Here is a 12,174-nt window from a genome sequence, read left to right on the forward strand (position 1 = left end):
GGACCAGAGTCTGCGAGAGCCACCAGAGAGCAGGTAAAGCCCTGCACCCCATATCCTTACGTGGGGAGTGCCTAGGGATGTGGAATGGCATGGAGCCTCTGCACAACTCCAATGGGTGTGAAACGGAGCACTAGGCTCTGACCAAAGGTTGCCCAACCCTGTGCCATTACTGGCAATTTGTCTGGAAATTTGACATATAGAAAATGTAGGAGATGTGGCGTTATCCCTGAAGGGGTACACAAGAAACGGGTGAATGTGGCACTGAGTGACGAGGTTTAGTGGGCATAGGTGATGAGTTGATGGATAGACTTAGCTGATCTTAGTGGTCTTTTCCAATCTTAATGATTCTATGATTCTATTTCCTGGGCATCTGTATAACCTGGGCTGTGTCCTTCTCTGTGAGCGCTGTCAATTCTTTTTATCCTACATTATACTTTGAATGTGGTGATTCTGACTGAAATAAAATGCGTGGAGAAAATTAATGATTTGATATCTTCCTGCTGCTGCCAAAGGAAATATAAAAGAGTCTTTGATCTGGGGGTTTTAGAAAAGTGAGCTGGACCAGATACTGATACTTACTTACTGACCTAAGTAAGTGATAAAGCGACTGTGTCGAAGTTTAATTAGTCTTGATCAAGATACGTTTTTAAGATTTAGAACCAGTGGCCTTTTGAAGAAGAAAGGCTCTGGGTTGTCGTTTGTGCTGCAACGTGTCCTTTTATCATACTTTATATGTCTCCAGCAGGAACAGGTTTTATTTTAGTGGAAAAGAGAAATGGCTCATTTGATGGAGATTAGCACAGACAAGCTCACTAATGTTTGAAGACAACTTCTCCGTCTTACCTTTTTCTCTATTTCATATCCCGCAGAGATTACCTCAGCCTGCCGTTGTTAGTCACTGTTATTTATATAAAGACATGTAATGCGTTTGTGCTTGAGGGGTCGTCTGTAGCGGGGTATGCAATTTCAGAGTGTGGAGACTGGCAGAAATTACGGTGAAGAATTGCTTCCCAGTGACAGCTTCATCCTGCTTGTAATATGTCATTGCGTGTGACTTTCAATTAATCACGCAATAACAAAACATTGCGTCTGGCGACAATGGTGCGCCCATTAATATTGAGAAGTAACTCTTGGCTTTATGAACACAAGTGCTGTCGCGGTCCCCTGCCCACTTGTGCACTTTAATCAGCAAGTCTCAGTGCAGAGGGAACATTTTTTCTTTCTCTCTCCCCACCACCCTTCTATTAAGCTGCAATCCATAATGTCTTGCGTCGCCGTAATGGTCTGATGGTGTGCGGTGTTAAATGATGGCAGGAATTTGACTTTGTCTCACTCTGCCTTGACCTTGGTGTCTTCAGTGAGTTCCCCTCCCTCTGTTTTCAAAGAGGGAGTGGGGGGCTGGGAGAGAAAATAGAAGAGTGACAGAGTGGACTTTGGAGATATTTCACAGGAGGTTTAATGTTGCTCTTGGAGGAAATGAGGAAGATAAAAGGTAAGAGAGAGACTATTACTGGAAGACAGAAAGTACAGATCTGCAGATTTCCAGGAGGAGAGGCAGAACTGGCTCCACAGGCTGAGGGTTACTGCGTGCTGGACCTCATTGGTAGGCACAGTGGAAAGCTCGCAGTAATTCTTCCTCTCGCTCAGTCTCCCATTTATAATACAGTTGCTCAGTAATGTATCATCTTAAGTAAAATTCCCAAATCTAACTGTGTTTTACAGCTGTATCTATATCCTGAACGGAAACATTAAGAAACACTTGTGCTTTGTGCTTGGGCCACAAAGATAGAAGGTCGCCCTGGTGTTCCAGCCACAAGCATGAGTCCCTGTCATTGTACCCAGCCAACATCAGGGGTTACTGTCTCACTCTGTGGAAAGCCACGGGCTTTTTTCTGTGATTCTTTTTGGGTCAGTATTGAGGTTTTACACGTTACATGACACAAATCAGAAGCGTGTTAGTAATAGCATCACTGCTTTTCTCCCTAAGAGGGTGATGGATTTAATTTTTAAGAAGTGCTTGGCTGGGCAGTATTGGCAGAGTTTCCTGGACTGTCTGAAAACTGGTATAGAGTAGAGCATCGACATAGAGCATTGTATCTCTTCCCATGTATTAATGCTGCCTGTGAATTTGAGACACATTGGACCAGTTGCCTTGAAAAGCACAATCTGGAAGAGGCACTTGTGTTCGCTGTGGTTTCTGACAGTGGTGTGTTGGGTGCATTGGAGTGCTCTCACTGTGTAAACAAAAAGTAAAAATCTTTGGGATTCTGAGGAATAACAGCGAGGTCAGCAGTCCTTGGCTTGCTGAATCTCCCCATTGTTCTTGCATTATCAACCAGACAATAAAAGCAGAGTTAAAGGAGGGTTTATCTCAGACATGGTTAATCTGGGATAAGAGATGTATTACACCTGCACCATCTGAGGTTCTCATTCCCTCTGCAATGCAATCTCTGCCAGTTGGTGAGGATATTGGTTTGGGTTCTTTAATTAATGCTGCCCCACCTATCCTGCTGATTAGCAGTGAATCTGGCAAGATGCTGAACTTGTTCAACTATATGAAATAAAAGCAGTTCCTCTTGTGTAGGTTTGAGGGGCATTTAGGATCACAAAAGGTGACTCTTCTGGTGATCAGATTGAGTCTGGTCGCTGGCAGATACAGCACAGCTTCATAAAGCCACTTACTGCCAGGCTGTCCATTCTCTTCAAGCTTTTACACACAGGAAAGGAGGCTGATGTGTATGCAAGCATCCTAAAGCACACAGAAGAGACTCCAAGAAGGAGAGTACATAATCAATTTCTCATTCCCAAATTATTTTTCCAGAATCCCCACAGTATGGTGTTTGAGTAACAGAATAATTTCCTAGCTATTAAGTGCCTGAAAATCAGCAGTAATTAACTTAGTGCAAATTCTTCCCTTCCTCTCCCTCCTCTTTGCTCAAAAACAAACAAACAAACCCCTTTCCTCAGCAGAGGAGATGCAGATGGAAGCAGTGTCTTCCGCCTTAGTGAAGTCGTGTACAGACTACATTTTTTCCCCCCTTTCAGTGCTGTGAATAACATAATTGCTTTGTTATCCCTCAGGGGATTTGTAATATTAACATTGGTTAATGACATTAATTCAAGTTTTTACCATTAATAAAATGGCATTGCTTAAAATTAAGCATTACATTTCAATTAGTAGTCCATCGAAGACTTTAATAGTCTGGAGTATTAAAGTGATTTTTTTTTTTAATTTCTTATTAATTTTTTATTGTATCATGCTAATTTCCAAAGAGTGATTGAAAGCCAAGCTGATCCAACCAACGACCCTATCTGCCATGTTTCTTAAGGGAACTTCTTTCTTTTATGACATTATGCAAAAAGGTCACATTTCCACAAAGCAGGAATCTGTTTCCGTCACCTCCTGAATTCATTACCATCCTTTTTACTTTTTAACATGAGGCACATGATATACAGGCACCCCAGGTGGACATGTTTAAATTAATCTAGTAATAATTGATTCAGAAGAGATTTGGAGGACAGAATTTGCATAAAAGCCATAATGAGAGCAAATCCTCCAAGGCCAGACTGAACAGCTAAGTCCCTGAATAACTTACATCTTCTAAACTAATTTGGTTATATATGCAATGCGAAGGTGTGGGGGCTGGAGCTCCATGTGATTGGAATTCATTACAAATAATTCATCTCTGGAAAGCCTGGCCTCTGAGTGCATTAAAACGATATCACCCCCCAAATGTGTGCTGAGACCCTGCCTCCTGGAAGATGACAGTGAGATTTCTGTCTGTCTTGGCTTTTATAAAGCATTTCAGGGTAGCAGAGTACTGCTCTGAAGCCAAGGCATGCCATTAGCAGGCTACATCAGGGCTGAGGTTTTAGCTGAACATTTGGATTTACCAAAAACCTGAGCATGGGGATTGTGTCAGATATTTGTCCCTTCCTTTCCAGCATGGAGCTGGGTCATAGACCATAGGATTTAAATGAAATCCTGCATCATCTTGGAATCTGGGAATTTAGGGGAAGGGACATACTACAGGTTTGGGACCATCCTATAGGCTATTTAGGCAATGTAAATCTGTGGGCAGTGAATATTAGGGTTCCAGTTCATTAAAGGAAGGCAGCCAGAAGGGTCACTGCCATGTTTCACGTTCTCTTGCCTAAATATCGTTCTGAGAGAAGCACTAAAAGTATCTCACCATGACTCCACATAGTAATTCTTGTGCTAAAGATCTCAGATTAGCAGGAAATATAGTACTACACTTTTGGTACCCCAGAATTTGAACAGAGGTTTGGATTTGGGGTATATATTGACCACTTGATTGTCTTCTGGCCAAAGGTTTCCATATGATAACCAGTGCTGTGCAGTGCCAAGAAGATGCTGCAGCAAAATATATTGTTCTCTCCGAGCAGTCTGAAACTTGGATCCAGCACTATAGAATGCTATATGCTTCTCCTCCTGTAGTTAGAATTAAGCTGTATGTCTGTTATGTGGCAAGGCGTTGGCCTTAGAGCCTGCACTGGGGTCTTGAAACTGTAAAAACAAAGCTTTAGGGGAAATGTCTTGTGGCTGACTGTCAGGAAGGGCATTGGTTTGTTGGTGTGATGATTATATGGCTTGCATTTTGTCTGCTGGAGGCTCACATTCTGAGAATACTTTAGATCACAGGAGAAATCAGATTATTTTTTTTTAATTTCATCTTCTTAGTGTTTTCCCAAAAAGGTCAGCATCTCCAGACTGTGCAGTATTAGAGTGCCAGCGTTAGAGTGACACTGGCTGGTCATGGTGGTTGCAAATGTGCAAGAGGCAACTTGGAGAAAAGCTGCTGTGTTTCCACAGCTTAAGGCATAAGTCTGTGGTCTCAATTACCAAATCTCAAGACAGACAGAGACCCTTACAGCCAATGGGCTATTTGCAGTAAGCGTGATGCTGGATGTACTGCACTTACATCACTGATCTGCATGTCAGCAGCATGTCTGGCACTTTGGATTTATAACAGCCATGCAGAGGACTCTACATCACATGTTGAGCAAGAACAGAGGTGCCAGAACCACCAAAATATTTCTGCTTGGGCAGTCCCACAGTACCCAGTGCAGGGAAGGTCTTCCAGGACCACTGTTGGGGTCTTCTGGATAACGTGGAAGTATACCATTAGGGAAATAAATGTGTGCAAGCATTCGTTGCCAAATCCAACCTTTGGATAAACAAAGGACTTCAGACTCGCAGGCACCTTTTCACAAGTGCTAAATTCATTTTGCAGACAAACTCTCACAAAACTCCTCACGTCTTTTTATTATGTGTAGCTAGTCAAAGAAAGATGTAAAGCCCTTTGAGGTGGGCATCTGGAAGCAGCTGGGGATAGACTCAATGTGTGGTCAGGTTCACACCATTCACAGGACCTAGTGTCAGCAGAGCAGGTATTTATTAATGCCCACCAGCTTTGACCACATCCCAGCGGCACAGTGTGTTTTGCTCTGTTACACAGGCTTTTATTGTTGATTCAGCTCTATCTAATGGGGGCTTTTTCTATGAGGTTCCAGTTCTTAAGGGCCTTCTTGAAGGGTGAAGATCTGTTTGGGTTGCAGGAGTCTGCAGCTGGTGACCGTGCTGTAAAAATAGCAGCATATTGAGTTAAACTGATTTCTCTTCTGCAAAGAGTGAACTGGATAATTTAGATAGATCTGGGTAACAGAAAGGTTATAATGAAGTGACCTGGGTTGTGAGATCTTGATTGTTTTGTTCCTGACGTAAAACCCTCTGTGATGCTGGGGTGGATGTGGAAGGAGCTGGGGAGCACCCAGCGGTGAGCACAGAACTTCTGCTTTGCCTCAGGAGAGCCTGTGTGCCTTGCTCCTACCCTGATGCCGGCCTCTGGTCTGTTGTAAAAGGTAGCCCTGGGGTTATGCAGGGAAGCGTGGGGTGAGGATGGGTGGAGAGGGCATGGAGAGGCACAGGGATGAAGGACCGAGGCCTTGCTGCCCTGTGCCAGCCCATCACAGCTGCATTGCCAAGCTGTTGTGCTTTGTAATGTTTTTATTTATTTCCTTTATTCTCCCAGTGCTTTTTTTGGAATACTTTAGCATTCACCTCTTTCTACTGCTGTTCTCCTCTCTGGTCTCCATTCTAATAAAATTATAGCAGCGCCAATGACAAAAGATCCTGAATGGAAGAATTAATGCTTTTTCAAGAGATTCCTTTTTTAGCCTTTTTTAAAGGCATCTCTTTTCTTTAAAATGAAAGATGAAGCATTTTCTTTTATCCTTAAACTTTACTGTCACGTTTTATTAAGTCAAAATGATAGTTACAGTCAGAGGAAAGCAGGATATGGATTCCTGGTACAGCCATTTTTAAAGTGTGCTTTGTTTTAAAGCCTTGAAGATTGATTGAAGGTATTTTTCTTTTAGACATGGAGCTTTAGTCAAAGGGGGCCTGATCTGAGTTACCCTCTGTAAATCAGGATTAGGTCCTATGAAATCAATGGAGTTGCAGTGATGCAGTGCAGCATGAGTTGGAATAGGCTCGTGTCCCAGGAGGGATGGAAGGGGATGCCCCAAATGCTGTGCTGGAGCAAGGGGTGAAGTCCCTATTGGGCTGCCATGAAAGGTACCAGGGGAGAAATGGGATATCTGTGCTCATAGAGATGCTGGGGCTGCCATTTCAGCCCAAGCAATGCCCCCAAGAGGAGCAGCTCTAGTTCCGTCCTGAACCACTGTGCCAGAGGCACATGAGCTTAAGGAACCTGACAGAGGAGATGAGAGGATGGTGGCAGGAGTCATGACTTATAAAATGCCTCTCTGTGGAGCCCAAATGTGCTGACCTTTGTGGCAAAGGGCCAAAAGGATTCTCTGCATGTGGTAGGACAGGGGAGAGAAGGGCCCCAACACAGTCTGGGGCTGCCAGACTCTCAGTGGGGAGATGGCAGAAAGACTTGGGCACACCATCTTATTGGACATTTTCTTTCTTTCTTTTTTTTTTTTTTAAAATGTATCTTCATTTTGGAGGGAGGTAGCAGCTAAGGTGGTAAAGATACATCAAAGATGAGCAAATAAAGAATTGAAGTGATGTGTCCTGCCGGGGATTTGAGTTTAACCAGGGATTTCAGCTCTTGTCTCTCATCTGCACTGGAACTTTGACAGCTGATTTCTAAAGCCCTAAGCCATTTTGAGCAGAGAGACTTTAATAAGAGCAACTCTTTTTATAGTATTTAAACTGTATCTAAAGGGCTTAGGGCTAGGACAAGTTCCAGCAGCGAGGCTGGGATGTGGTTGGGACGTGGCTTAGAGGGCTGATCCTGAGCACCTCCCCACCATCCCTCTCAGTGAACATCTGCAGCTGGGACAAAATGGAGGCTCAAGTCCAGCCATCCCCAGCAGAATTCAAGCGTTTACACTTTTAGTCAGGCCTACAGCTGCTCTCCTTGGGCATACAGCACTTGTTCATCTGAGAGTATGGGGTTTTTTGGAAATAAAATTGCAGCAGCTGGAAATAGCAACAACTTAGTTAGGGACTCTTAAAATATTGAAAAGAAAATGACCAAGGCAGGTTGGGAATGGGTGGATTGGTGGAGTAACTGCTTGCAATGCTATCCACTATCTGAGCTGGTGCTCTAAGGCTTCTTTTGCCTCTGACCAAGCTGGTATTTACCCACTGACTCGCTGATCACAAACACCAGTCCAGGACTACACATAGCACAGATTTCATTTAATAGATTTCGTGTTTGTAATTGGGTGCAAGAGATAGCTGACATAGAGAAGGATATGGGCTTTTTATATTGTTTCTTTTTTTATCTTTCTTCAGTTGTGTATTTCCACTTCATATCAATTTTTGATTTTCAAGCACACTTTGGATTTCCTTGTGACAACAAGGAAAAAGGAGATGGAACTTTACCCTAAATACTGGTTACAGCTTTCTAAGGAACTCTGAAGTGTCTTGGACTGAGGTAAAATCTCCCAGGGAAAGTGGCAGAAATCCAGCTACTTGGCACATTTTACGACTAGTCCAGACAAAACACTAGTAAATGTACTCTGCTTTGGCACAGAATAATCTGTGGGATGTTATGAAGCTCTCTTGTATGAAACTTATTGTTTCATGACTGTTGAGTGTGAAGCTTGGATTTACTCATCTGCTGCTTCTGGACCACACGGGGCCTTAGAGAAGTGTTGGAGGGTTGTGGGAGAGCTCTGCTTTGTGTCCTCAAGCACTCTTATCTAATTTGTAAGATTTTTTGTTCACCTGACTTGAGGTCATTTTTTTGGATGGTTAGCACATGAAAACAGCCATATTGACTCAGATCAAAAGTCTGCTTAGCTTACTACCTTATTTCTGGCTTAGATAATCACAGCTGTACTGGGAGGAGTACAGCATGCATAAAGTGAGATTTCTGTGCCTGTCTCTTCCAGTTCCCAGCAATGATCTCTGACATGAAGAAGTCCTTTTGCTTCTTTTGCATTTCCCACAACAACCATCTCCTATCAAAGGGAAATTTGGCTTTGTCTCTGCTGGAACTTTCAGTGGATCTGAGAGCTATACAAACACATCTCCCTGGAGTCCACAGCTGTGTGCTGCATTTAACTTCTGGATCTATACTGAAAAAAAGTTGTCATTTAAACCAATGGCTGAAAATATAATCTGGTGCTCCATCATCAGTAACTAGTATTATAGCGTGACTTGAGTAACATCTCCATCATCTGAGATGCCACAGTGCCCATTTATGTATGCCCTACAGTATGCTTGTGCTTAATGACTGAACACTCTTTTGGCTTTGGCTTTGAATGATTTCAGGCCCCTGACTTCTGCCAGTCCAGTTTTTAATGTAACATTGTATTTGCTGTGTTAAAAAACAAACAAACAAAAAAAGCTCCACAGCTCTATAGGGAAACACTGTAGAAATTCCACTGGAGAAATGGAAGGGGATTTTATACAGCCCTACATAAAATCTGTATATAGGGCTGAAAAAAAAAATAATGTGAAATGCTGTAATCTCTCACTCTTGCCAGTAAGGAAACCAAATCTCTGTAATGTCCCCGGCTCCTGTATGCCAATGTTATTTTCAGTGGTACAGTGCGACTGCTGAGGACATGCATAATGGATGCACTTCTATATGCCTGTGTTTAAAATCACAGAGAATACACTTAAGAATAAAACAGGATTCATCTTTCAAACCTGCTGTCTCCCACTGCTGCTGTAAGCAGTCTGTTGTTGCTCCCATGATGCCCAAAGACCTTCAGGAACTTCTCCCAGTTCCTTGATGCTCCACAGCATGGTCCCACATGTTGGAGTTGGCCCTTGCCATAAGCCTGCCATTGCTTACTAGTGTCTTGTGTTATTGGACTCCAGTCTGAGTTCTTCAGCTCACTGGAGGGGCTCACTTGGGGGACTGCTAGCAAAACCAGAGAGGCACTGGGCACTGCAGGAGCTGACTGTTGTGTTACCTTTAGGAATCACGGCACCCACTGGAATTGAAAATCTCATTATATGTGAATTAAATCAGAATCAGCTTTATCAGTAGATAAGATTCAATGATAGAAGGCTTCATTTGTTTGAAAACATGTGTTTGCATTAATTGAACTATGAGTTACATAGGAAACTCATAGTTTCCTATGAGTTACATAGGAAAAAAACAATGTGCTCATTGGAAAGATTAAATTTGGCAATGCAGATTTTCTTAAGCTGCTTCAGCATCTTAGAGAGCGGTAGCAGGAGCTAATTAATCCTCCATCCCCTGCCTCAGGCCTGGTAGCCCCAGGGAGCTCAAAGAGCTGTACCTGTTGTGCTCCTGTTGTTACCAACTGCTCTTGTAGGAGAGGCAGGGCTTGCCCTTCTACCTGAGACAAGAGCTCCTCCTCCTCAGCTGTGCCTTAGCTCATGTGGCTGTGACATCCTGTAGTAACACAGGCAATTGACTCACTTCTCACCCTTCTCCCCATTAAGATCTTTTAATTTTTATGTTACACCTTAATTAGCACTTTCCTGGCAACACCTTTAAATTGGCTTTTCTTGTTTCAAGACATCTAAAACAGCAGCGGTAAAATGTATAAACCTCCTGTTACAACTGTATTAATTGCATGTGTTCTGATGTTGGCCTACCCAGAGCAATCTCTTGATTGTCACACAACATTTAAATACTCCTCCTGTGAAGTGGAAGAGTGAGGAGTCCACACTTGGGACACATTTACACCTGGAGCACTGGTGATGTCTTGTTGTCAGTGCTGCCCACTGCACACTGGGTACTCTATAAGGACATGTGCCCCAAAGCTACACAGAGATATCTAGAAAGCTGTGCACTACATCTGCCTTTGAAGCTAGAAGCTCAAATACAGTTGTAAATTGGGTCATTTGTTTTTTAAATGCTGTTTTGTGGGTTATTTTCATGTGTACTTACCACAGGTAGGGTTGGGATGAAAGGGGAATTCCATCCTCCCCTACCTATGCTGCAAACTTTGGATAAACATAATCTTTCTGAAAGTGGAATTATTTGTATTTCAGGTATCCTCCCTGGGCCCACCTTGGAAGCTAGATCTGCAACTGCCCTTCAGTCATGGTTGTTTCAAGATTAAAGGCCATTTCCCTGTCATTGCCAAGCCTTTTTCTTCTTGCTTTTCATCTCTCAGCATCACAGAATGTACCTGAATACTCTGAAGCTGAACAGCAGTGTGTCAGGAAAGAACACCCCACAATTGCTTTTGAAGGTAAGAGCTTCTGTTTCTGTTTCAAGTTCCAGTAGGATGATTCATTTTGAAGTCCTTCCTGGTGTTGTTATGGAGAAGGGTCTAGTCTGTGTTGTTTTGCTTACACCTGCTATCCACAGGTCAGTGCAAGTGGCCTGGTGAACTGCATTCACTTTGAAGCTCTGCAGGGTTTTCCCTCTGAGGTTTCATAGCAGTCACTTTGGGCATTCTGGAACTACTGGTCTAAGAGCCTCTCCTTCCAGTTCTGCTACAGTCTCCCTGAGATCTTGTACTATACTGAAACTGCGTTTCGTGTGTTTATATACCTCTCACAGCTGGCTGGAGCTACAGAGGTAATAAGTGAAAAGCGACAGAGAGTTTGGACATGACTGAATGCAGGAGAATTAAACTGCTTTAAAATTGCACCACACGGCTGCCATGTTGTTTGTTGACATTTTGGGGAATGTATCTACCACCTCAGCCAGTAATTCTTCTGTCTCTTTCACTTAGACACTCATCTTGCCTTTGTGGAAGGCACATCCTTGGAAACTTGGAAGGCTGGGTTGGATGGGGCTCTGAGCACCTGATCAAGCTGTAGATGTTTCTGTTTACTGCAGAGGAGTTGGACCAGATAGCCTTTAAGGGTCCATTCCAATTGAAAAGATTCTATGGTTCTACAGTTCTAAGATTTATTACTTCAGCGTCCTGCTATGCCACACAAAAATATGGCCAATCTTTTTACTGTTCCTTTGAAAGACTGGGTTATCCCTGTTCTCATCCAGATGGATTTTCCATGAGCGTATATGTACCCCTATGCGGCAGTCTGCCTGCATGGCACTTAGCCCACGATGCTGCTGTTGCTGCTGTTTCTGCATTCACTCCAGCCTTAAGCTCATCATCAGCTTCTGAATCTCCTTGCTAAAAGTGGTTTCTTCCTAAATGTTGAAGTATTGATCTAGGTTCCCATTTAAGGCCCTGCCATGCATCTCTTGTTACATTCTTGCTAAAGGCAATTAAGTACGTTGCAATGTGTCTCTGGTTACGTTCTTTGCTAAAGGTAATTTAGCGGTTGTTTCGTGACCTTTGAGATCGGGTTTCCAGGAAGAAAGTAGTCAAAGGCTTCTTTGCTGACCTTTCCGGGTTGTTCTAGAGAGTTTTACCCTTCTTTAGAGAGGAGGAAATGACTGTCTCTTCATTTGGAAAGTGCAAGAGGTTTCTTGTCTGTTTCCCGTTATCTGTGTTTTAAAGGTTTAAATGGATTAAAGTAAATTAGCAAAATCTTTAAGCCTACATGATATGGCACTGGCTCTAACCTTGCTCAAGTAAAATGGGTAAATACACCTTTATTTTAATTGCCAAGTTAGTCTGGCTGTCTGTTTAACAGGGGACGGTGAAAAGAGAAATCCTTGCAGCTAAAAACATGTTGGAACTCAGTTGGATATTTAAATAGATAATTCAATAATGAAGATGTTTTAGATACAGAAAGAAGGAAAAGTGTTCTCTTCCTATTAG

At 42.9% G+C, this 12,174-nt stretch overlaps 1 protein-coding gene across 5 annotated transcripts in view; it reads left to right on the forward strand.

The window, feature by feature from the left end:
- SEMA5B (semaphorin 5B) overlaps positions 1–12,174 on the forward strand; it is a 251,698-nt gene that overhangs the window by 111,255 nt on the left and 128,269 nt on the right. For all 5 annotated transcript variants that reach the window (XM_052676287.1, XM_052676292.1, XM_052676288.1 and 2 more), the window contains exon 4: positions 10,481–10,683. In XM_052676287.1, coding sequence (XP_052532247.1) covers positions 10,533–10,683 — 151 coding nt within the window. In that variant the 5' untranslated portion in view covers positions 10,481–10,532. The remainder of the gene's footprint in view (positions 1–10,480; positions 10,684–12,174) is intronic.

The sequence above is a fragment of the Tympanuchus pallidicinctus genome, unplaced genomic scaffold (assembly GCF_026119805.1).
Source record: "Tympanuchus pallidicinctus isolate F22 unplaced genomic scaffold, pur_lepc_1.0 scaffold15, whole genome shotgun sequence".
Lineage (NCBI taxonomy): Eukaryota > Metazoa > Chordata > Aves > Galliformes > Phasianidae > Tympanuchus > Tympanuchus pallidicinctus.